Source organism: Pipistrellus kuhlii, unplaced genomic scaffold (assembly GCF_014108245.1).
Source record: "Pipistrellus kuhlii isolate mPipKuh1 unplaced genomic scaffold, mPipKuh1.p scaffold_m20_p_6, whole genome shotgun sequence".
Classification (NCBI taxonomy): domain Eukaryota; kingdom Metazoa; phylum Chordata; class Mammalia; order Chiroptera; family Vespertilionidae; genus Pipistrellus; species Pipistrellus kuhlii.
Window position 1 is genome coordinate 25,679,933 of NW_023425562.1, and position 22,865 is coordinate 25,702,797.

At 55.4% G+C, this 22,865-nt stretch overlaps 1 protein-coding gene across 1 annotated transcript in view; it reads left to right on the top strand.

Annotated features, from left to right (window-relative positions):
• The first annotated feature begins 2,703 nt into the window (after positions 1-2,703).
• The window catches only part of UROC1 (urocanate hydratase 1), a 33,168-nt gene continuing 13,006 nt past the window's right edge, over positions 2,704-22,865 (top strand). Inside the window, exons 1-15 of the mRNA XM_036419516.2 lie at positions 2,704-2,882; positions 10,118-10,248; positions 11,229-11,322; positions 12,080-12,139; positions 12,657-12,785; positions 12,924-12,985; positions 13,796-13,862; positions 13,950-14,093; positions 16,475-16,563; positions 18,275-18,337; positions 18,681-18,860; positions 19,175-19,272; positions 20,240-20,312; positions 20,567-20,688; positions 22,459-22,529. Of these exons, the coding sequence (XP_036275409.1) occupies positions 2,757-2,882; positions 10,118-10,248; positions 11,229-11,322; positions 12,080-12,139; positions 12,657-12,785; positions 12,924-12,985; positions 13,796-13,862; positions 13,950-14,093; positions 16,475-16,563; positions 18,275-18,337; positions 18,681-18,860; positions 19,175-19,272; positions 20,240-20,312; positions 20,567-20,688; positions 22,459-22,529 (1,509 nt within the window). The 5' untranslated portion in view covers positions 2,704-2,756. The remainder of the gene's footprint in view (positions 2,883-10,117; positions 10,249-11,228; positions 11,323-12,079; positions 12,140-12,656; positions 12,786-12,923; positions 12,986-13,795; positions 13,863-13,949; positions 14,094-16,474; positions 16,564-18,274; positions 18,338-18,680; positions 18,861-19,174; positions 19,273-20,239; positions 20,313-20,566; positions 20,689-22,458; positions 22,530-22,865) is intronic.

A 22,865-nucleotide genomic window follows, 5' to 3' on the forward strand; every position in this document is an offset into this window, starting at 1 on the left:
TGGACCTGAGTGCCTGGGGTCCTGAGTGAGTGCCTGGGGTTGGCGTGCAGTGCCCTCCTGCCTCTCTTTACTGCTTACCAGTTTTAAGGTTTTATGTATTTGGTTTATCCAAGGATTAAACTTTAAGAACATCAGAGGTTTGTTGTTGTTGTTTAATTGTGGGGCTTTTCACATAACAAATCAATTTAAAGTGTGCAAATTCAGTGGCATTCAGTACATTGACCATGTTGGACAACACCCAAGAGTCTTTTTCTCCCATCTCTCTCCACTTCCTGTGTATCCCTCAGAGATTTTAATGTCCTTAATTTTTTCCCCCCGTTGCATTTAGTACTGCATACATTACTGTGCTTCTTGCTTTTTGGATAGTGACAACACTGAGAAAAAGAACAATATTTTCTTCTTATCTGGTGCTCATCCTGTGCCAGGCAGTAGTCTAAGATCTTCGCATGTATTATCTCACTTGATCCTCAGATGCACCTCATGACGCAGTAACTGTTGCTGCTTTTGGTTTACAGATGAGGAATCCGAGGCACAGAGAGGCTAAGTAACTTACCCAAGTACAGACAAACTGGTCAGTGGGGTAGCCAGGGTTTGAACTTACTTGTTGGCCATATTTAGCATCTGTGAGATCCTCATTCTTTTAAATAGCGTGTACAATCTTTTTAAAAAAATTAAATTCTTTATTTGGGAGCACATAGATTAACATGCAGTTGTTAGAAAGAAAACGAAGATCCCAGGTGCCCTGTTTCCCCAGTGATAACCTCTTGCAGACCATATAGTGTACAGTGTCACAACCAGGTCATGGCATTGATAGAATCCACTCATTCCATACAATGCTTAATTTTTTTAAAATTGGTTGCAAACATTTAAAAGTCAGGAGATTTCACAAAAATGGTTAGATTTTTTGCTTCTCTTGAGCCAGCTAAAGAAGCCTCTTCCAGAAGCAACTCCTGAGGGGAGGTTTCAATACCGCTAGTTTGTCTGGTCAGGGAATAGGGTATGGGGTGTGGGGTGTGGCAAGTGGGGAGAGGGGAGTGGGTGTTCGATGTGGAGAGGGGGATGTGGGGAGTGGGGTGTGGGAAGTGGAGAGAGGGGAGTGTAGAGTGGGGAGTGGGATGTGGGGAGAGGGGAGTAGGGCGTGGGGTGGGGAAGGGAAAGCCACCACCCAACGGTGTGGTACTGGGAGCGAGGAGGGGGCAACTCAGCCCAGTCCTGCTGCGAGTGCAGAACACTCTCCATTTACACACCCGGGGAGAGCCGAGGGAGCTGGGGTATTTATCCAGTAATGTTCCCTCTCTCCTGCTGCTGTCCTAGCCCTTCCAGCCCACCCCGGAGCTAGATGACCATGCCCTAAGCCACCAGAAGCAGCCCTCTAGCAGAGAGAGACAGCTGCTGGCCGCTGGCTGTCACGTTGGGCACACGCATGCCCCGAGGGGTGGGTGGGGGGCAGTGTCCACAAAAGAGCTGCTGCTTCCAGGACAGCTCCAGTGCCTGGCACAGGGAGGCGCTCAGTCCGTCCTGCTCGAAAGATAGAGTGAATGGATGAACGCTGGGAAGCAAACAAGAGCGCATGTCTGCTTGCTGGCTCTTCCAAGCAGCCTGTCTGCTGGTGAGGATCCAGCAACAGCCTGCTCGCTGTGCCAGCCGGAGCGGAGCAGCTGCGAAATGGGAGGCAGCCAGACCTGTGAGTTCCAAGGGTTTAAATCCTAGCTCCACCCGTGACCAGTTGGGTGGCCTTGGGCAAGTCCTACCACCGCTCTAGACCTCAGCTTCCACATCCGTGAAAGGGGACAGGGAAGCCCACAGGCCCTGAGAGTACGCAGTGAACCGGCTCGCCTGGTGTGCTCGCAGAGCTGTTCTTTTCACCTTTTCAGGGCAGGCTCCGCCCAGGGTGCTTGCATAACCACCTGTGACTCCTGCGGCCTGAGTGGTTAATTACCACCCACTTGCGTAGATTGGGACACGTCCCAAGGCCACCGGGCTGGTCAGGAGCTGAGGTGGGCTCACAGGACCCCCGGGATCAGCCTGCAGTCCCTTCCTGGCTGTGTGAGTGAGCCCGGGCCTCCATTTCCCACCCGCAGCATAGCGCTAAGGAGGAGCACTTCCTCGCGGTGGTCAATGGGTCTGGGGATGAGGGCCATCCTCTGGCAGGCCCTTCACTCAGAGCTTTGAGAAGGGGTGAAGCAGCGTGCCCTGGGATGGAAGCCGGGGAGGATGCACCTGCTGTTGGGTGGGCTCCTGCCAGGTTTGTCACCCCCACCCCCTACACACACACACACACACACACACACACACACACACACACACGTGTGAGGTAGAGGGGTGAAAAGGACACTATCTACTGTCTACACAGACCCCTCCCTGGGTGCCAGGTTCAGTATCAGATGGCTCCCCATCATCAAGACACAACCCCCAACACCCCGTCCCTGGTGTGACTCCCATTTGAGTCTCACCAGCCCCCAAAGTCATGTCCTAAAATCACAACCCATTCAAGCCCCTCTGACTGAAGCCCCACTCAGCCGTCTCCCTGTGTGAGGCCTGCCTCTCCCTAGACCACTGCCGCTCCCCCCTCCAGTCAGCCTGTGGCCAGGGACTCTGTGACCTACCTACACATGGCTCCTTCCGTAGGCCCGGGGCCCAATGAGGGGCTGGAGGAGGTGGCTCTGGGGCTGGAGTTCCCTCCTAGCTGGACCTTGACTGCCCAGTCTCTCCCTGGCCTCTGCACACTGCCAGCCTCCACCGCAGCCTCAGCAGACATGTCCAGCCTCCAGGAGCTGTGCTCTGGCCTGCCCCTGCGGCCCCTCCCAGAGAACCGGGGACGCTGGGCTGGGGTACCCCATGCCCCAGTCAGGACCCCTGGCCTCAGCCCTGCAGAGGAGCAGGTAAGAAGCTGAGCCCCACTCCTGCTGGGCTTCTTTGCCCTCTGGGTGGGTCCTATGCATTGAGACTTCCTACGCTCTTTGCCTGGGGTCTCCAGGAGCTCTCAGTAGGGGTGGCAGTGGGGTGGGGAGACCCATGCGTGGTCGACTCCAAAACACTCTCTATCCCTCATTCTCTCCCCAATGGCCACCCTTGGGTATGGAATTATGCTCCCCATTTACAAGGACCCCGAGGCTCAAGGTCAGCCAGCCAGGAGGTGATGGTGCTGTGGCTGCCTCCATCCAAGGAGGATGGGGCCAGGGTGCAGTGTCTCAACCCAGAATGTGTACCTTCCCCACCCAGACACACACATAACTGTGACACGTTCTGCTCTGCCTTATGTGGTGGGGGGGGGGCTCCCTCCCCACTCCCTCCCCACAAATCGTCAGCTGAGTTTTCAGCTTCCTGGCTAGAGCCCTAGTGGGGGCACGTGGGAGTGGGGGGAGAGGCGGGGGGTACTGGTGAGAGCTGGTTGGGAGGCCAGGCACCCGGGCTAGGTCTCCCACAGTCCCTCCAGCCAGCGCCTCAGGCAAGTCACCGAGCTTGTGAAACCTGCAGTCACCTCTGTAAGCCGGGGGTGAAAATAATGACACCACAGGGCTGTGGAGGAGGCCAATGACATGAAATACATGGTTGTGTACATAGTTTTCTCCTGTGTTTTCTTTACTCGAAATTACTCAAGAGTTTTAGGAACACTGGGGGAAAGTAGAAAATGTTAAGCACACAGATTGAAAGAGGAATCGCACCACCCCATCGGGGATAAGGACTGCTACCCTTAGGGAGGCTGCCCCTACGCTTCCTGCCAAGTGCCTCCCACAAAGGAGGAAACGGTGGTGAGGGAAAGTGGGGGTGGACTGGGGTCTGGACGCTGAGGCCAGGCTGGGAGGACAGGTGTTGGGAAAGGATGGGGGCGGGGCGCTCCACTCCTCCTCCCCTCCACCTCCACCTCCACCCCTGTCCGGGCCATCCGTGGCCTAGCTGGCCCCGCTCAGTGAGGTCAAAGCAAGGGTTCATGTTTTCTCCTACTCAGCCACCTCCCTGCTGGCCGCCAGTGCCTTCACCTTTGACCAGGAGGGCCTGAGGGCTGCACCACTTACACCTCAGGCGACACCCCGTGGTTATATGCTGGCAGGCAGCTGCCATGGTCTCGTCCGAGAGGAGGGCACCTGGGTGCCGAGGAGCGGGGGCCGCCTCAGCTTTGCCAGTGTCTGTCTGCTGCCATTTGCTTGAAGGTGGCGAAGCCCTTGGAGGAGGGGCAACTTGCTGGACTTGCTGGTCCGGGCAGTTTGAGCTGTTGAAGGAGTTACATCTCTGGGTGCCAGGGTTAGCCAGCCTTCCGCTGGTGCCTGTGAAACAATAAGAAATATATGTGTGTGTATCTCTGTCTCTCACCCCCACTGCCACTACTTGATTTTAGATCCCAGCTCCTGACACAGAGCTCCTAGCTCAGCTGGGGTTTCCCAGGGATAGGAGCTGGGAGGTCTTTTGTTCTAAGGAGGCGGGCTCCTGGATGTCACCAGAAGGACCAATCCGAGATGAGAAAGGCTTGGAACTTCAGCCCTCCCACGGTACTCCGGAGAGGAGCGGGCTGGAGGATGAATGAATCATTACTCAGGCTGAAGCCTCCAGAGAAACCCCTCCCTCCCGTGGGGAGTGGGTGGCGTGAGGAGAGGGCTCAGGAGCTCCGGAACCCCTCCCCAGACCTTACCCTTTTTGTCTTTCCGTCATCTGTGGCCATGATCACTCCCGTTATTACATAGCAAACCAGGAAGCAGCGTTTTCCTGAGTTCTGTGAGCCTCTCTAGCAAATTCTCAAACACTTGGAGTGGCGGTGGGAACCCCCATCTGTGGCTGGTCTCTCAGAAGGGAGGTGACAGCCTGGACTTGCAATTGGCGCCTGAAGTGTGTGTGTGTGTGTGTGTGTGTGTGTGTGTGTGTGTGTGGCAGTCATGTGGGTTTCAGTCCTCAGCCCGTGGGCCTGTGCGGAGTAGAGTGTCAGAGCTGAGTTGAATCACAGGACACGTGCAGGTGTCGAGGCTTGGTCGGTGCAGGGGAAACCGGCAGCGAGCTCTGTGTGAGGCCTGTGGCTCCGTGGGGGAGGAGCCAGGATTGTTCTTCACGTCCAAGAGCAGCTTCGTCAGCAGCTCACGTTATGTCTTTCCTTTGGCTTGTATATTTTTATTTAAAGTGTTTCTTTGATGTTTGACATAAATGTTGAAAGGTGATTTTGTGAGATAAGCAAGAGAAATATTATAAAAGTATAAGTTCCCCACTTCACCCCCCTCAGTCACCCCCCCTTTTTTTTTTCTTCTATATATTTTCAGCCACATTGTATGTACATATATGGTGGTGTGGGCCCTTAAAAATACAGTGGAAGCATTCTACACAGGCTAGGTTGTTGTCGTTTTGAGATTGTTCGTTGTTGTGTACTTAAAGTCCCCATTTTTAAAACTGTTTGGAAATATTTCATTTGGATGGTTCACTCTTTGCTCCCCTTAAAGTAGATGCCTCTGTTTGAATATAGAGTGTGCTCTTTGTAGGACACCTTGGCCACTGTGGTCTCCGTGTGAGCACAGGACAACTTATCTAGCACAAAGGAAAAGGTGGTCATGGACTGTTTGAAGTGTCTGCAGCATCCTCCCTTTGATATATGTGATTTCTCTTCCTGACCTTATCCCCGCACTCTGCCCTACCAGGATGGGCTCTGCTGGGAACCAGGCACCAGTTCCGAAGACATCACACTCGGGTCCGGGTTCCCATCACTAATACACTATCCTGAGCTTCTTGGGTGTGGGGCTTTGTTGGGCTCATTTCTGCATCTTCAGGGACACCCAATGTTTGTTGAATGTGTGGACAAGAATGTATGCTAAGTGCCCAAACCAACATCATACCAGGGTTGAGCAGCAGGCAGGAAAAACATAGCAGGGCCTCTTGGAGGAGGTGGTCTTGGCAACATGGGCAAGGTTCTCAGAATGGAAACTCTGAGATGTCCATTTGGAGACAAAGGGAGGCAGTGAGAGAAGATGCAAGCACTGGCCTGACTAGAGTAGATTAGGAGTGGAGGAGGCCTGTGTAAGCCTGAACTGGGTGCAGAGCTCAGAGAGCCAGGCCCAACCTGATCACAGAGGACCCTGAATGCCAAGAACAGTGTGGGTTTTATCAGATGAGTAATGGGGAGCCCAAGAAGGTTTCTGAGTAGGGAAATGGCCTGCTGCTTAGCCATACTCTTCTAGAGAGCATAGAGTTTCTACAGAGCACCCAGAGGGGGCAGGCGGCTGAGGGAACATTGGCAGCATGGAGGCCCACGAGTGTGGGAGATGATCGTTTTGACAGCTGGGACTCACACAGCAGATAGGTGTGTCAGACACTGTCCTAGGCGTGCCAGTTCAGTTAGTCCCCAACGCAGCCCGATAAGGTGCACACGATCTTTGCACTCATTTTGCAGAGAGGGATTGGAAGGTCAGAAAGGGGACACGTGCCTGTGCTGTATAGCAGGTGCAGCCTGCGGTGCGGGGAGGAGCCCATGCCCGGGCCAGGACCTTGGACAACTCATACAACCTCTCTGAGCACCATGGGGTCATCTTTGTGCTGAGAACTGCTGCCCATCACAGACTTGGAGTATTGAATCCAGACTAGCAAACAGAGCTGCTTCTTTTTAAAAATTTTCACTCAACAAATAATTATCCCGTGCTCATTATGTAATGCTAGACACAGGGGATAAAGTTGTTGAACAAAAATGGAATAGAAGACAACTTTCCTAAACGAAGGACAAACATGAAATTGCAAGTAAAAATACATAGATTATCCTTGAAAGTAAAAAACTGATGTAGAATAGTTGACATGAAGACATGTCTAGGCTAAATTCAATGGCGATAAAATGGAAAACTTGGGGAAAACAGGCGACTAATTTTTTTGTGCTGCATTTAGGATTCAGGAAACGGCCAGAACCCCCTCTGTGTTAATGGCACACGTGCACGAACACCTCATTTCAGAACAGATTGAATTTCGCACCGTCTTCCAATACGCATCATAGAATGGCAGAGTCGTTTCTATCAACAGACACAGTTTAAAAATCATTCATTTTGACAGGAACCTTTGTTGTGTTTTTGAGGCATGCGGTTATCTGGACAATAAAGGTTGCAAAGGCATTTGACGCTGGCAAACCGGGCCTTGGTGGCCTAGAGCCTGGGTGAAAGACCACGTTTAGCCCCAGCAATGCCGCCTGCGTTTCTGTGAGGACAGTGGTTTCAGACGGCAGCTGCCACTTAGCAGGTTATGAAATTAGTGAAGGGAGTTGCAACCAATATTCATTATAGAATGAAATAAAATAAGTTGGAACAGGATCGAATATATTAGGACCCTTGCAGTAAGGTTAAGTCTTGTTTGGAGTATGTGTGGCGTGTGGAGTATTTGTGGTGTGTGTGTGTGTGTGTGTGTGTGTGTGTGTAATATAAATTGCTTTTGAAACTTTTTTCTTTTTAAAGTTTTTATTATTTGTGTGTGTGTGTGTGTGTGTGTGTGTGTGTGTGTGTTGATTTCAGAGAGGAAGGGAGAGGGAGAGATAGATAGAAATATCAATGATAAGAAAGAATCGTTGATTGGTTGCCTCTTGCGCGTCCCCTACTGGGGATCCAGCCTGCAACCCAGGCATGTGCCCCTGACCAGAATCGAACCTGAGACCCTTCAGTCCACAGGCCGACGCTCTATCCCCTGAGCCAAACCGACTTGGGCTGAAACTTTTTTCTTAATGCCCATGCTTTCTGGAAAGCTCTGATTAGAAGCAAACAAACAACCTTTGTGCCGATGTGGAAAACACCCAGGAAGTAGCCCAAACCCCACGTGCGCAGGTGAGGGGACGGGCCTGGACCTACAAGGGTAGCCCCTGTCCTGGCTCCTCACAGCACTCCTCAGCCACACCTGCTCTGGAACCGTTTGCGAGGAGCGGGCGGCACTGCACATCCCTTTTGTGTCTCCATTCATCCCCGCGGCATGCACTCGTGCATTGTTCATCCTCCTGCTGTCCTGTAGTGGTTCCCAAAGTTGGGTCCCCAGGCCAGCAGCAGCATCTGGCAACTTGCCAGAAATGCAAACAGAGCTTTGGAGATGGCCCCACGGAGCTGAGTAATTCTGAAGCCTGCAGGTCTTCAGAGATTCCTGTGGGTCCCCTTCGCCATGGTTCTGAAGGGAGAAACTCACTTTTCTGATCAGCTTTTGTTTTCCAAGAGAGAAGGGATTACGTGCTTTTGTTCTAAGGGAAAATTAAATGAGGGACTGTCTCTGCAAACCCTTTCCAGATTCCCAAACTCCCTACACTGGCATTTGCTCCCCTGCCTGCTCTTGCCCTCTGCTCCCTCCTGAACGGTCCCTCTCTTCTCTCCCTCCCACCCCACCCGCCCCTCGGGCCCCGGGGACACCGTGGGATTCACTGCCCAGGGCACACTGGACATGCTGTCCTTCCTTTCCGAGGCCTCTGCCCTTGGCCTCCGGGGCATCTGTGCTCCTGGCTGGGTTCCCAGCTCCCCGTCTTCCTGCCTGGTGCTTCTGCCCCTGCCCGGATGCGGGTGCCCTCCCCGTGCCAGGCCCTTATTTCTTCTCCTGACACCCCTGCCTTCAGGTGTCAAAGCCGCCTGTCTTCTCCGAGTCCCTATCACCTCTCCCCTCGATAGACAGGTGAATGAGTAAATACATTTTCCACATCCATCCCCTCCTCTTCTTTCACCTCCAGGTGTTCGCTCTCCAGGGTCCTTGTGTTAGAGGCGACCCCCAGACACCAGAGAGGTGTTATCGGACAGCCCCCCAGCCCCGAGTCAGAGGAAGAGGGCTGACCCCAACCTCAATTCTTGTCTTCTCATGTAAATGAATTTAAATGAGAGAACTCCAGGTGCCTGCATTGTGATGAAGCCAATTTTATTAAAGCGATTAAAGCATGCAGCTTTATTCATGAAGCCAGGCAAGCAGACTGCCAGCTTTACTTGCCGAGCCTTGAGACTGCCGGCTTTTCTGCATGGGGAGTAAAACCGCCTTTCCCGCTCCTCTTCCCTCTCCTTTCCTGCGTTCCTGCTGGAAACACCCGCTCCTCCCCTCGCTGGTTTTTAACCATTGCTCTCATGCGTCCTTGGTTTGGGGAAGATGATGGCCTGTTATTTACAAGCCAGCTGCAAATTGCCCACACTGGCCTCGTTTTAACTCTCCTGTCTCAGGCTCCCTGTTCCACTGGCCTGGAATTTTCCCAGCATCCCACGGCCCCGTAACAATCGGATGAGTAAATGGCCTCCATGTTCAGCCAGACTCCAGGATGTCACCTAGTGTCCTCCCCCACTGCGCCCAGATCCACACTCAGGCTCCAGTCTGGGTGTTATAAGGAGGAGAGCTTAGAATGGGTCTGCCAGGACTCTGGCCCTCCCTGAGCTCAGCAAGACAGATTGTAAGCGAGGAAAGAAACACGTCACCGAGTGTCTGACAGGGCAAAGCTCCAGAAGGAAACAAAGGCAGGAAGAGAGGCTGGGAATCGAGAAGGCCTCTGAGCAGGGGGCGTGGGAGCTGAACCCAGAATGAAGGAAGGGGCCCTCCAAGAGAAAGCAGAGTGGTGACGGGGGTTCAGGCAGAGGGAGGATATGTGCAAAGGCCCTGGGGCAGAAGCAGCAGCATCAGGGATCGCTGGAGAACAGTGACAGCGTTGGTGGGAGCAGGGGAGTTGGGCTGCTTGCCCTCCTTGGATAAGGTTTCTCCTGTTTCTGGCTGTAGGCTCTGTCCTGGGCCTCCCCGGCTAGACTCTGGCAGGATCGGCAGGATCTCAGACCCAGAGCAGCAGGTGTAGCCTGAGGCTACTTGGAAGCTGCACTAGCAGAGAGTGCTTCTCTGCATGCATACGAGGAACCTATGGGCTGGCTCCTGGCAGGTCTATTCTCACTCCCCTTGACTCTGCTTCTCCCACAGTGGCCACAAGGGCAGGACCCTGCCAGGTCCTTGTGTGGAATTAGCAGCCTGGTCCCCAGTGAGCACGACTCTCCCTGGAAAGGCTTCGTGTAGGAGGCGACATTGTAGATGAGCCCAGGGTGACAACGAGGCAGTCTTGGAGTGGGACCATAGTTTTCTGAGAGGGTCAGGGGCAAATCCTGGTGGGATGGCTCATCACGGGAGCCTCAGGGTACTTGGCCTGGAGCCCCTGCCCGATGCCCCTCACACTCTCCTCCTCCAGCTGGCCCTGAGGAACGCCCTGCGCTACTTCCCCCCGGACGTCCAGAAGCTGCTGGCCCCTGAGTTTGCCCAGGAGCTGCGGCTGTATGGGCACATCTACATGTACCGGTTCTCCCCCCGCATCGAGATGAGGTGCGTGCTGGCGGGCAGGAAGGGGGGCCGTGCTGGAGGTCAGGAGCCCCAGAGAGGCCGCAGGGAAGGGGAAATGGGGGCTGTCCACACGAGGAGGCCCGTGGACTTGGCGTGCTGAGTCGATGCCCCTTACAAGGGGGTGGCCGTGTTGTCGTCTGTGGGGGCCTGCAGCCCAGACCGGGCTGAAGCCCCAGGACTGACCAGAAGATGGGTCCCTCTGGTCCTCTGTGCTGGGCAGCCAATCCTGCGTATGTCTGGATCCCCAGGGTATACAAAATCCTCTTTTAAGCCCCGTGTTTTGTTGTCTCTCCGGAGAGCACGGAGAGGCATAGAGGGAGGCTCTGCCCGTGTTCAGAGAGCTCAGGCTCCCATAGGGCTCTCAGGCTGAATTGCCCCCGATGCTGGAGGCCTTGTGAACCACGGGTGGCTGGGCCTCCCCCCACATTGCGTAGGGGGAGGATGTGCCCGTCACAGCTCCCAGAGGCCACCCCGCCCTGGTATCACACTGAGCATCCGTGTTCTTGGATAGGCCCCAAACCCAGGCTTGTCTGGGACCACCCCAGGGAATGGCATGAACCCCAAAAAGCAGGAGCCACGTCTCTTCATTCCCGTGGTGGCCCGCTGCCTGGCACCTGCTCTGGAGTTGGTGCCCAGGAGCACAGGGGGTGCCCGGGAAAGAAGAAAAGAATAAACGGCACCCAGAGCAGCAGCCTCTGGAAAGTAGACATCTGCTTTGCCTCCACGCTAGCATTCTCCCGGCTGGAGCCTGCCGAGAAGGGGAGAAGAGCAGCCCAGGGTGGGGGGTGGGGCCCAAACTCCCCACACCTGGAAGGGAGGGGTCCGCACAGCAGGAGGTGGGCACCAGAGCCCCTTCGTGCCTGTTGGAACCCCCAGCCGACTTCTGCAGCAGGGGGTGGGATGTCACTGGGCCGCCTGTGTGCCCTCCCACCGTCACCCCTGGCACCTGGCCTCCCTTGCAGGGCCTACCCGGTGCAGCAGTACCCCTGCCGGACAAAAGCCGCCGCGGCCATCATGCACATGATCATGAACAACCTGGACCCCGCCGTGGCCCAGGTAACCCCGGGGCGCCGTCCAGCCGAACTGTAGCCTGAGACACACACGCAACACATTTAAGCTCTTTATGTAGAAGTAATGACAGAGATCTCAGAAGTTGTAAAAATAGTGCTGAGAGGACCTCGACCCTTCTCCCAGTGCCCCACCCCCACCCCACCCCACCCATAGCATCCACCACTGGGACATCAATACGGTGTCATAGAAACGGGTAATTTTAAGTTTCCTAATAGCCACACGAAAAAGTAAACAGAAGCAGATTTAATTCTGTATGTTAGCATATGCTTAGTAAAAAAAAATTATTGAGCCCTAGCCGGTTTGGCTCGATGGATAGAGCATAGGCCTGCAGACTGAAAGGTCCCAGGTTCGATTCCGGTCAGGGGCACATGCCCGGGTTGCAGGCTTGATCCCTAGTAAGAGACATGCAGGAGGCAGCTGATCAATGATTCTCTCTCATCAACGATGTTTCTCTCTCCCTTTCCCTTCCTCTCTGAGATCAATACAAAATTTTTTTTTAAAAAAACCTGATCACAGATGAACCGCTGACATTGACCCCAGGATGAGTTCCCAAAGCAACCCCAGCTCCTCCCTCACCCCGGTCACCGATGGACCAATGTTCCTGCAGAGGCTGGTCTCTCTGGGCTTCACCCCTCTCCATCTCCCCTGGCCCCCACCACTTTCTTAAAGGGCCATCAGCCACCTTGCCCGTAGAGCCACCCTTCCCAGGCCACCATCTCAGATGTCACCATGTCTTCTCCAGTTTCCCCAGGAGCTCGTGACCTACGGAGGAAACGGACAGGTGTTCAGCAACTGGGCTCAGGTACGCATGCCCAGGCCTCCCCCCAACCACACCCCTGGCTTGGAAGGAGACTACAGACCCAGGGCCCAGGATTGAGGTCTCCGCCTGCCTGATGCAGAGATCACAGCGGAGACACTGAGGGGGTGCTGAAGGTCCCGAGGGCAGGAGTGGCATTACTCCTGAGCCACTAGAGAAGGGGTGTCGAACTCAATCAGAGAAGGGGCCAAAATCTAAAATCCAGCCTAAATCGCAGGCCAAATGGTTTACTGAACAGTCATAAACTGTCATTGTGATGGAAACGCAGCGGAGTGCAGTGATGACAGCGCGGTGCGGGCCACATTGCAAGGCTTGGCGGGACGGATTTGGCCCGAGGGCCTTGTGTTTGACACATGTGCACTAGAGAGTCGCAGAGGCCTGGAGGGATGGGGCACTGGGCAGAACCGCTGAGCCTGGGGAGCCCTCAGAGCCTGGCCGGTGGCTTGGGGCCACTGTGGGGCTCCCACTGACAGAGCCCTCTCTGCTTTGCTCTCTCCTGCAGTTCTGGCTGACGATGTCCTACTTGTCCCAGATGACAGAGGAGCAGACCCTGGTCATGTACAGTGGACACCCGCTGGGCCTCTTTCCCAGCAGCCCTGGCGCCCCCAGGCTGGTCATCACCAACGGGATGGTGGGTCCTGGGAGCCCGCACGGTGCCGGTGGGGGCCGCAGGGAGAGCCCGGGCTCCCTGACACCCACTTAGCCGGGCCTCCAGGGGTGTGTGTGTGTGTGTGTGTGTCCTAGCCCTCGGCTCCGCCCTCTTTTCCAGGTCATTCCCAACTACTCTTCCAGAGAGGAGTACGAGAAGCTCTTTGCCATGGGGGTTACCATGTAAGTCTCTATTTCAGCTTCTATTGTGTCATTCCAGCAAATACCATGCATTTCCACTTATATTATATTATAAAACAGTAGAGCAATATTAAATGCAATTTTGAAAAATACAGTCACAGCACTGTAGCAATTTCATATTTACATATTCCTTAGTAGTTGTGTTGTTTTTTAAGGAGACTGTATTAATGCATCTTGAGGTAATTAAAAAATGAATTTTAGGTGCTCCCCCTGACGCTGCGTCCTCACTCCTCCTTTCCTCCTCCCCCCACGCTCCTTATCCTTACCTTCCTCACTCCCCAGCTCTCAGGGCCCTTCTTTGACTCTACAATTCACTTCCTAAGCCCATTTCTTCTACAAATTACTTCTTATACTTCTGTGATTTTCTAAATAAATGTTCTCTTATAAAAAAAAAAAAAAAGAAAAGAAAAGAAAAGAAAAAGAAGCCCTGGCCAGAGTGGTTCAGTGGTTAGAGCATTGGCCTGCACACTGAAAGGTCGTGGGTTTGATTCCTGTTCAAGGTCATGTGCCTGAGTTGCAGGTTCGATCCCTGGCCTCTGAGGGGGCGCGTGTGGGAGACAGCCAATGGATGTCTCTCTCTCTCTCTCTCTCTCTCTCTCTCTCTCTCTCTCTCTCTCGCTTTCTCTCTCTTCTCCTCCACTCCCTTCCACTCTCTCTAAAAAAATAAATGAACAAAAATCCTTGAGTGAGGATTTTTAATAAAAGCAAATAAATATAAAAGTGAATTTTAAACCATCCAAAGTGGGTGGCTGGCACTGGGCTCACTCCCCCGCTTGCCCCCTCTGTGCTCAGGTACGGCCAGATGACAGCGGGCAGTTACTGCTACATCGGCCCCCAGGGAATCGTCCACGGCACAGTGGTGAGAGACAAGGGTCAAGCCTGGCCTCAGGGGTGGGAGGTGGACGCGCTGGGAGTGGACAGTGAGCTCCCGCCCCTCTCCCCGCAGCTCACCGTCCTGAACGCTGGGCGCCGGTACCTGGGCGTCGAGGACCTGGCTGGGAAAGTCTTCGTCACCTCTGGGTTGGGCGGAATGAGCGGGGCCCAGGCCAAAGCCGCCGTCATCGTGGGCTGCATCGGCGTGATAGCAGAGGTGAGCACCCCGCACGCCGAGCTCCATCCCTGCCCACCTCGCGCCTTCCTCATTCCAGAGCCGCTCACACTCACACTCACACCCGCACCCGCACCCGCATCCGCACCCGCACCCGCATCCGCACCCGCACCCGCACCAACACCCCCACCCACACCCACACACACACTCACACCCACACCCACACCCACACCCACACCCACACCCACACCCACACTCACACCCACACTCACACCCACACCCACATCCACACCCCCACCCACCCACACCCACACCCACACCCACACCCACACCCACACCCACACCCACACTCACACCCACACCCACACCCCCACCCCACCCCCCACCCCACACCACACCCCCACCCACACCCACACCCACACCCACACTCACACCCACATCACACCCACACCCACACCCACACCACAACCACACCCACACCCACACACACACACACCCACACACCCACACCACACCCACCCACACCCAAACCCCCACCCACACCCCCACCCACACCCACACCCACACCCACACCCACACCCACACCCACACCCACACCCACACCAACACCACACCCACACCCCACACCCACACCCCCACCCACCACCCACACCCCCACCCCCCACACCCACCACACCCACAACCCACACTCACACCCACATCACACCCACACTCACACCCACACCCCCACCCCCACCCACACCCACACCCACACCCACACCCACACACCCACACCAACACCAACCCACATCCACACACCCCACCCACACCCACACCCACCCCCACTCACACCCACACCCACACCCACACCCACACCCACACCCACACCACACCACACCCCACCCACACCCCCACCCACCCCACACACCCCCACCCCCACCCACACCCACACCCACACCCACACCCACACCCACACCCACACCCACACCCACCCCCACACCCACACCCACACCCACACCCCCCCACCCCACCCACACCCAACACCCACACCCACAACCCACACCCCACACCCACACCCCACACCCCACACCCACACCCCCACCCACACCCACACCCACACCCAACCCCACCCACACCCACACCCACACCCACACCACACCCACATCCACACCCACACGCACACCCACACACCCACACCCACACCCACACCCACACCACACCCACACCCACACTCACACCCACACCCACACCCACACCCACACCCACACCCACACCCACACCACACCCACACCCACACCCACCCTCACACCCACACCCACACCACACCCACACCCACCCACCCACACCCACACCACACCCACCACATCCACACCCACACCCACACCCACACCCACACTCACCCCACACCCCACCTACACCCCCACCCACACCCACACCCACATTCACACCCCCACACCCACACCCACACCCACACCCACACCCACACCCACACCCACACCCACACCACACCCACACCCACACCCACACCCACACCCACACCCACACCCACACCCACACCCACACCCACCCACATCCACACCCACACCCACACCCACACCCACACTCACACCCACACCCCCACCCACACCCACACCCCCACCCACACCCACACCCACACCCACACCCACACTCACACTCACACCCACACTCACACTCACACCCACACTCACACTCACACTCACACTCACACCCATCTCTCCTCTCGCCCCCTTGACAAAGCCTCCAAGGTGGGTTCCCAGGCAGCACACACCTCCTGCCTTCAAAGAGCCCGTCCTTTTCCGTGGTCGATGCCCGTGCATGCTGTCCCATGAAGCTGACTTCTGTGGTTACCGCTCCCCTGACCCCACTGCAGGCTTGGGCTACGGCGGGGAGGTGATGAGTGTTTGTGAATAAGTGAACTCAGACAGTTCACGTCAGGCGGGGGAAGCAGATGAGCTGCCCATCCGCAGAGGGGCTGGCGGCCGCCTTTTCTCGGGGCCTGTCCCAGCTCTCGTTGGTGGTGCCAAGGACAGGCTCAGGGAAGCGGGCAGAGGAGGTGAGTGGCTCCACCCGTGTGATTTGCACTTAGTTGATATTACACCCGCGGCATACACAGCTGTACTTGTTAGGGGCCCACTTGGCTGCAGGCGACAGAAACCTGAGCTACGGCAGTGCGCATAAATAGGGTTTTATTTTCCTCGCGTAACCAACAGTGTTGGCATTGGATCCGCAGCCCAGTGATGTCAGGGCCGACCTCTCTAGAATCCCTTGGGCTTTCCTTGTGGGTATAAAAGAGCTGCCCCGGTTTGCCCTGGCACTGTGTTATAAAAGTGGGTGATCGTCACGGGAGGGTGACCCCCACCTCACGGCGGGGACACGCCCCAGGGTGATTTGGGACTGGGCGGCTTTGTGTGTCGTGCTCACAGGTGGATAAGGCTGCCCTCATGAAGCGCCATCAGCAAGGCTGGCTGATGGAAGTGACCGACAGCTTGGACCAGTGCATCAAAAGACTCAGGTACCGCGCCTGACGAGGGAGCGCCGGAGGTGGGGGGCCATGGAAAGGGCCCCGAGGCTGGGTTGCTCTGCAGAGATCTGTTCAGTGCCTGACCTCTGGCCCCAGGTGGCCACCACATCAAGTGGCCACTCCGAGGCGGTACGGGAGGATCTTCTGAATCCCGTTTCTCACTGGTCATTAGGGCCGGTGTGTAGGAAACCCTGGGTTTGCATACTTTGGTGGTCAGACACTCGGTTCCAAGAGATTTTCATAATCTTCTCATTTCCCACCGTTTTGCAAAGGAAGCATCTGTTTTTCTCATTGTTGTGACCTCAGTGTTTAGCCCAGAGCCGGGCACATAGTAGATGCTCATTGAACTGACTGAGGAAGCTTTTCCCTCAGGGTGCCTCCTTTAGATTCAGTACTCAATATTCCTTCCCCATGATGCTGCGACTGCCTGTGCAGTGATGGGACGGGCAGCATTTCCCCTCCTGCTTGAAGACTTTGGAGGATTTTAGTGGGAGTGTGTGTGTGTGTGTGTGTGTGTGTGTGTGTTTGTGTGTCACGGCGGGGGACTGTCCTGGGCCTGCCGATCAGATGCCATTTTGGAAGCACCTTCAACTGATTGCTTTGCAGAACTGAGCCTGTGTGGGGAAGATGCTTGGGTGCCTGGCCCTCCACCCTGGCTAGACTATTCTGCCCCAAGGGGGCTTGCATGAAAATGTCTGAGAGCACACAGAATTGGGAAATATTTCCATTTTCAAAATGGGATACTATTTGACATATATCTTTCTAAAATACTAGTTTACTTTCTTAGTAACACGCCCACTTGCGCACGCGCGCGCGCGCGCGCACACACACACACACACACACACACACACACTTCTGATAGTCTTGTCAGCTCTAAATATACCTCTTCCATCTGCCTTCTCCCTCTTGTCACTCACACGAAGTTTGGCCAGCTTAATTCCTTAATTCCTACAGCCACACACACAGCCATTTCACATCAGTTGAACAAACTGCCTTCAGCAGCCTGCCTCATCACATGCCTGCTCCCTGAGCGGCAGGAGACACAGGTGGGAAAGGAGCGACGAGCTCACGGTACCCGCCCTGTCCCCAGGCTGAGCCGCAGTCCTCCTCCTCCAGCGCCCCTCACCGCTCTAGGACCACGTGCCCATTCCCCGTTGGTTATCCTGTCACCTGGGGGAGAGGAGCGGGTCTGGCCTCTGCTGGCATCTCTCTGCCAAGCAAGGCCTTCGGTCGATCTGCATCGTGGAGTGGGTGCCACACTGGCCCGCTGCCCCACTTACCGCTGCTTTGTGCTAGCTCTCATATCTGTGAGCTTTTACGTATTTGAATCCTCTGTTCCCTAAAATATACTTACACTTTTTTGTACTTTTATTTTTCCAAGTAATGTTTGGCATCAACGTTAGTGACTTTTATTATTTGAGGGTCATCCTGAGTGAATTCTAGGAAGGTCCTTATTAGAATCCTAACAGCAGTAGCCCTAATTCTAAGTGTTGTCTCAGTTCTCCTGTCTGGGGCAGTCAAGACTGCTGTTTCCCTCAGGGTCCGGGTCTTCAAAGCACATCCTGTTCACATGCACACAATGCTTTCAGTGGCCTCTTGAGTCCTCTGCGTTCTAGCTCTCTGGGTGGCCCTGTGGGTTGGCCGGGTGGACAGCTGTGGGCAGGTGTGACGGGGCCATCTGTTCTGCTCTTGTGCCCTCTAGGGAAGCAAGGAAGACAAAGGAGGTGCTCAGCCTTGGATACCATGGAAACGTGGTGGACCTTTGGTAAGTGCAGGAGTGGGAGTCAGCAGCCTTGGGGACCCCAGGGGAACCTCTCCCTCCAGCCAGGTCCCAATGGCGGCCAGGTACTCCCGGACACAAAGCCTCAAGCTTTGGTTGGAGGCTCTTCTCCCAGCTTTCATCGCCTGGATCTTGGCCTGAGCTCACAGCAGCCTTCCCACAGTGTTCTTTAGGGGATGGGCTTGGGGGGATGTAGGACCAGCCCCAGTCCCTGATTACTGGGTGTGTGGCTGGAAAATGTGCTATGATGGGCCCTAAACTCGGGCCCCAGATGCTGCCCTGGGCAGGTGCTGTCCGCCCTACACTGACTGTCCCACATCTTCCCCAGGGAACGCCTCGTCCAGGAATTAGAGAAGACTGGGGAGCTCTTGGTAGACCTGGGGTCGGACCAGACATCCTGCCATAACCCGTTCAATGGAGGCTATTATCCTGTGCAGCTCGGCTTTGTGGAGGCCCAGAGCCTCATGGCCTCCGATCCTGCCAGATTCAAGAAGCTGGTCCAGGAAAGGTGATGCTGGTGCCAGGGCTGCTTGGGGTGTGGGGCAGGGCTGGGGGGTGGGAGGCTGCACCCTGGAAGGAGCTTTTGGACTGAGTAGCTGTGGCCTCTGCTTGGTTCTCCAGTGGTCAGCTGTGTGGCCTTGGGTGAGACCCTCAACTTCTCTGAGCCTCTGTCTCCTCCTCGGTCAGATTGGGTGGCAGTCAGCAGAGCTGGCTCAGCTCCATGGGATGAGGCTGCGGGGTGACAGTGATGGGGCAGAGAGGGCTCATTTTTAGGGTCTTGCTGGGGGGCAGAACTGACAGCTGACTGCTGGCTTGTTGCAGCCTGAGGAGGCAGGTCTCAGCCATCAACAGGCTGGCCAAGGAGAACTTCTTCTTTTGGGACTATGGCAACGCCTTCCTCTTGGAGGCCCAGAGAGCAGGTGAGAGAAGGGCGGCTTGGTGAGGGGGCCCCTCCTCCTGGGCTGCAGTGGGCTCACTCCCTTCCTTCCACCAGGGGTGGCCTGGCAGCGCCGAGAAAGGCAGGGGCATTGCATGCGGGTTTTACTGTGCCCTGCTGCCCGGCCTTCTGGAAGTTGGTCCTGTCAGCTTGACCTCTCTGGCCTCAGTTTCTCCATTTTCCTTAAAAATATAAAGCACTGCCCTAACTGGTTTGGCTCAGTGGATAGAGCATCGGCCTGTGGACTGAAGGGACCCAGGTTCAATTCCGGCCAAGGTCATGTACCTTGGTTAAGGGTACATCCCCAGTAGGGAGTGTGCAGGAGGCAGCTGATCGATGTTTCTCTTTTCATCAATGTTCCTTACTCTCTATTCCTCTCCCTTCCTTTCTGTAAAAAAACAAAGAAACAAACAAAAAACAAAAACAAAAACACCAAACACACACACACACACACAAAACCAATAAAATATATATTTAAAAAAAATATATATATATATAAAGCACCATAAAGAGAGTAGGTACAATGCTCCAATATGAGGTCCATATATATATGAAACTTCTTATATTCATAGATTGTAAGGTTCAGAAGTTACAAATGATATTCAGTGCAAAGTCTCTCTCCCAGCCCACCTCTGGCGCAGGCTCCCCCCCTGCACCCTGGAGGTTGTAGGCTCTGGGTGCCTGTCTGGACACCCATGAGGCGGACACTGCCATGTGTCCATGCTGCCCTGCCCCACAGCATGAGCCCATGGCTCCAGCCGGGGCGGCACTTGATGCCTCTTTTTTGCCTGAAAGACCTGGCGATGCTTCACTATCAGGACCGAGCCTCTGCGGTCTTTCCTGGGGCTCTCTGTAAACTGTCATCTGACGGTGATCTATGTCCTCACCTTGGGGTGGGGCCTGCCAGCCCTCGGCTCCTCCAGGGGACTGTGCGGATGCTCTGTCCACAGGAGCTGATGTGGAGAAAAAAGGCGCCGAAAAGACCGAGTTCCGCTACCCCTCCTACGTCCAGCATATTATGGGGTGAGTGATGAGGCCCCTTCAGCGTCTGGGTCCTGGACGTTCAGGTCAGAAAGCCCCTCCTCTGACTACTGCTGGGGCCCCAAGTGGCCACCTCATCAGGCCATGGAGTCTCACTATAAAATGCAGGCAAAGAAACTGGAACCATGAGCGGCCTTGTACAGGGCCTCAGTGAAAGGACAGCCCTCCATGGGGATGCTGGCCCAGCCAGTGGGTGCAGCCATTTGGGAAGGTGACCAGGCGCTTTGTCCTTGCAGGGATATCTTCTCCCAGGGCTTCGGGCCTTTCCGCTGGGTGTGCACATCCGGGGACCCTCAGGACCTGGCGGTCACCGATCAGCTGGCCACGTCTGTGCTGGAGAAGGCCATTGCTGGCGGAGGTAAGGCTGTCAGGTTGGAGAGGCTGGAGGGTCTGCCTGGCAGTGCAGGGAAGCCACACCCCACCCTACCCCCGCCCCCTCTCCTCATTCCCTGCTGGGCCCTTGTGGGCAGGGGGCACCAGGCTTTCAGTCTGTGCCTGTCCGCAGTGCTTCTGATTCCCTGTAGCTGCCTTTGTGCCCTCTGAGCCTTTGGCCTCCCACATCCACCAGACGCTGCTCATGTCATGGCAGAGCCTCTGGTGGATCTGTGATGTTTCTGATCCTGAGCCTTGGTTCTCCATTGTCACGTGGATGGGGGAGGTTGTTTGAACCATAGTTCCTTCTCCTGTAGCTGATTTGACCTGCCGTTTGTCACTTGGAGAACAGAAGGCAGTTGTGTTGTCAAGCATACTCAGCTGTCAGAGCTCCTGCCCTCATGCTTTTCTACGGCCCAGGGGTGGCCTTCCCTCCAGTGGTTTCCTTTGGAGTTCAGCTCAGCCTTGGTTGCTGGTTTTACATCTCCATAGATCACCGTCAGATGACAGTTTACATTTTCACCCTGCTGTCCACATCTGAGTGCAGGGGGTGGAGGGAGGAGGGAGTCTGGGTTACGAGGATCCAGGACTGGAGAACCGGCTGAGGGTGGGTGGGGCCAACTATGTGGGAAGAGCTAGGCAGGGAGAGGAGAGGAAGTGCAGGGGAGGGAGGGCTTCTCTTGGGAATCTTGTCAGAGGCCTCCTCATAGGAGGGTGGGTGTTCAACAACTAGCCCTTCAGGAGGAAGCTCTGCGCTGTTGCATCTGTTGATGGCCAAGGTCTGAATACTCTCAGGTGGCTTATGTCAAGTGGGGCTTCACTTGGAGCAGTAGCAATATTTCCACCAGGCAGGTGGAAAGTAAATTAAGAAGTGGTGACTTATGAACATTGTCTTAATTTTTAAACAAATAGATTTTTTATACATTTCAGGGAGGAAGGGAGAGAGAGAGAGAGAAATGGAAACATCAGTGATGAGAGAGAATCAGTGATCGGCTGCCTCCTGCACACCCCCGACCGGGGATCAAGCCCATAACCTGGACATGTGTCGTGATCTCCTGGTTCATAGGTTGATACTCAGCCACTGAGCTATGCAGGCTGGGTCATTATCTTAATTTTTAATACATTTTTAAAAAGTGTAAGTTCATAACCATGTCTGTGTTTCCACTGGCTCACAGAATTCCCGCAGATTTAGCAGTCTGCTCCCGGCTGCCGCCCCCTCTGCATGCCCTCCATGCTTAGCCGCTGGCCTGTCTTACTTGGATAAGCAAGCTTCCTCTCACCTCAGGGCCTTTGCACTTGCACTTGCTATTCCCTCTGCCTAGAAAGCTGCTTCCTCGGATCTCTACTTGCTGGTTCCTCCTTAGCATTTAGGATATAGCTCGACGTCACCTCGGAGAGGACTTTGGGCCTTCTGACCCATCCACCCGCCCAGTGGAGACCTCATCACACTCATTTTCTCACAGTCTGCAGCAATCTTGGTTCCCAGGGCCTGGCCTGGCACTCAATAGGTGTATGTTGAAGGAATGAATGTATCAGACAGTGGGCTGCACACTTCCGTGCATTCATTCACATGACTATTAATTACTGCTGGTTCTGAAAATCACATGGCCTAGCGGGGTGCTGTGGAGGGAGTCCCCCTGACCCTGCACCTGACAGGGCTCCAGTGCTGGGTGAAGAATAGTGCCTGAGCGAGCCGTCTGCGACGGGGAGGGTCCGGGCCCCGGTGCCTGTGACACGCCTCCCCTCCTCCTTGCAGTGAACCCCGCTGTGAAGCTGCAGTACATGGACAACATTCGCTGGATTCGGGAGGCTGCCAAGCACCGGCTGGTGAGGGCTTGGCCTGGGGGGGGGCAGGGGCGGGCCATGGGACTGCCCACCTGGCCAGCAGATGAGCGATCTGAGAGGGTGCCAGCACACTGTGTGACCTCTTAGCTAGCAGACCCACTAAAGCCATCAGCTACCTGTCCAGGGGGCTGCTGGACAGAGAAGCCAGGGACCTTTCATAAGGTGGCCTGAGTCAGTGACCAGGCCAGTTGAGTTGTTCTTCACCCAGTTATGCAGATAGTTCTCTTGAGAGGCGGCCAATGGGTCCCGAGAGGCAGGCTCCCTCTTTCTCAGCCATGTGAATGGGCGAGTGGCTCAGCCTCTCTGAGCCTCCTGTCT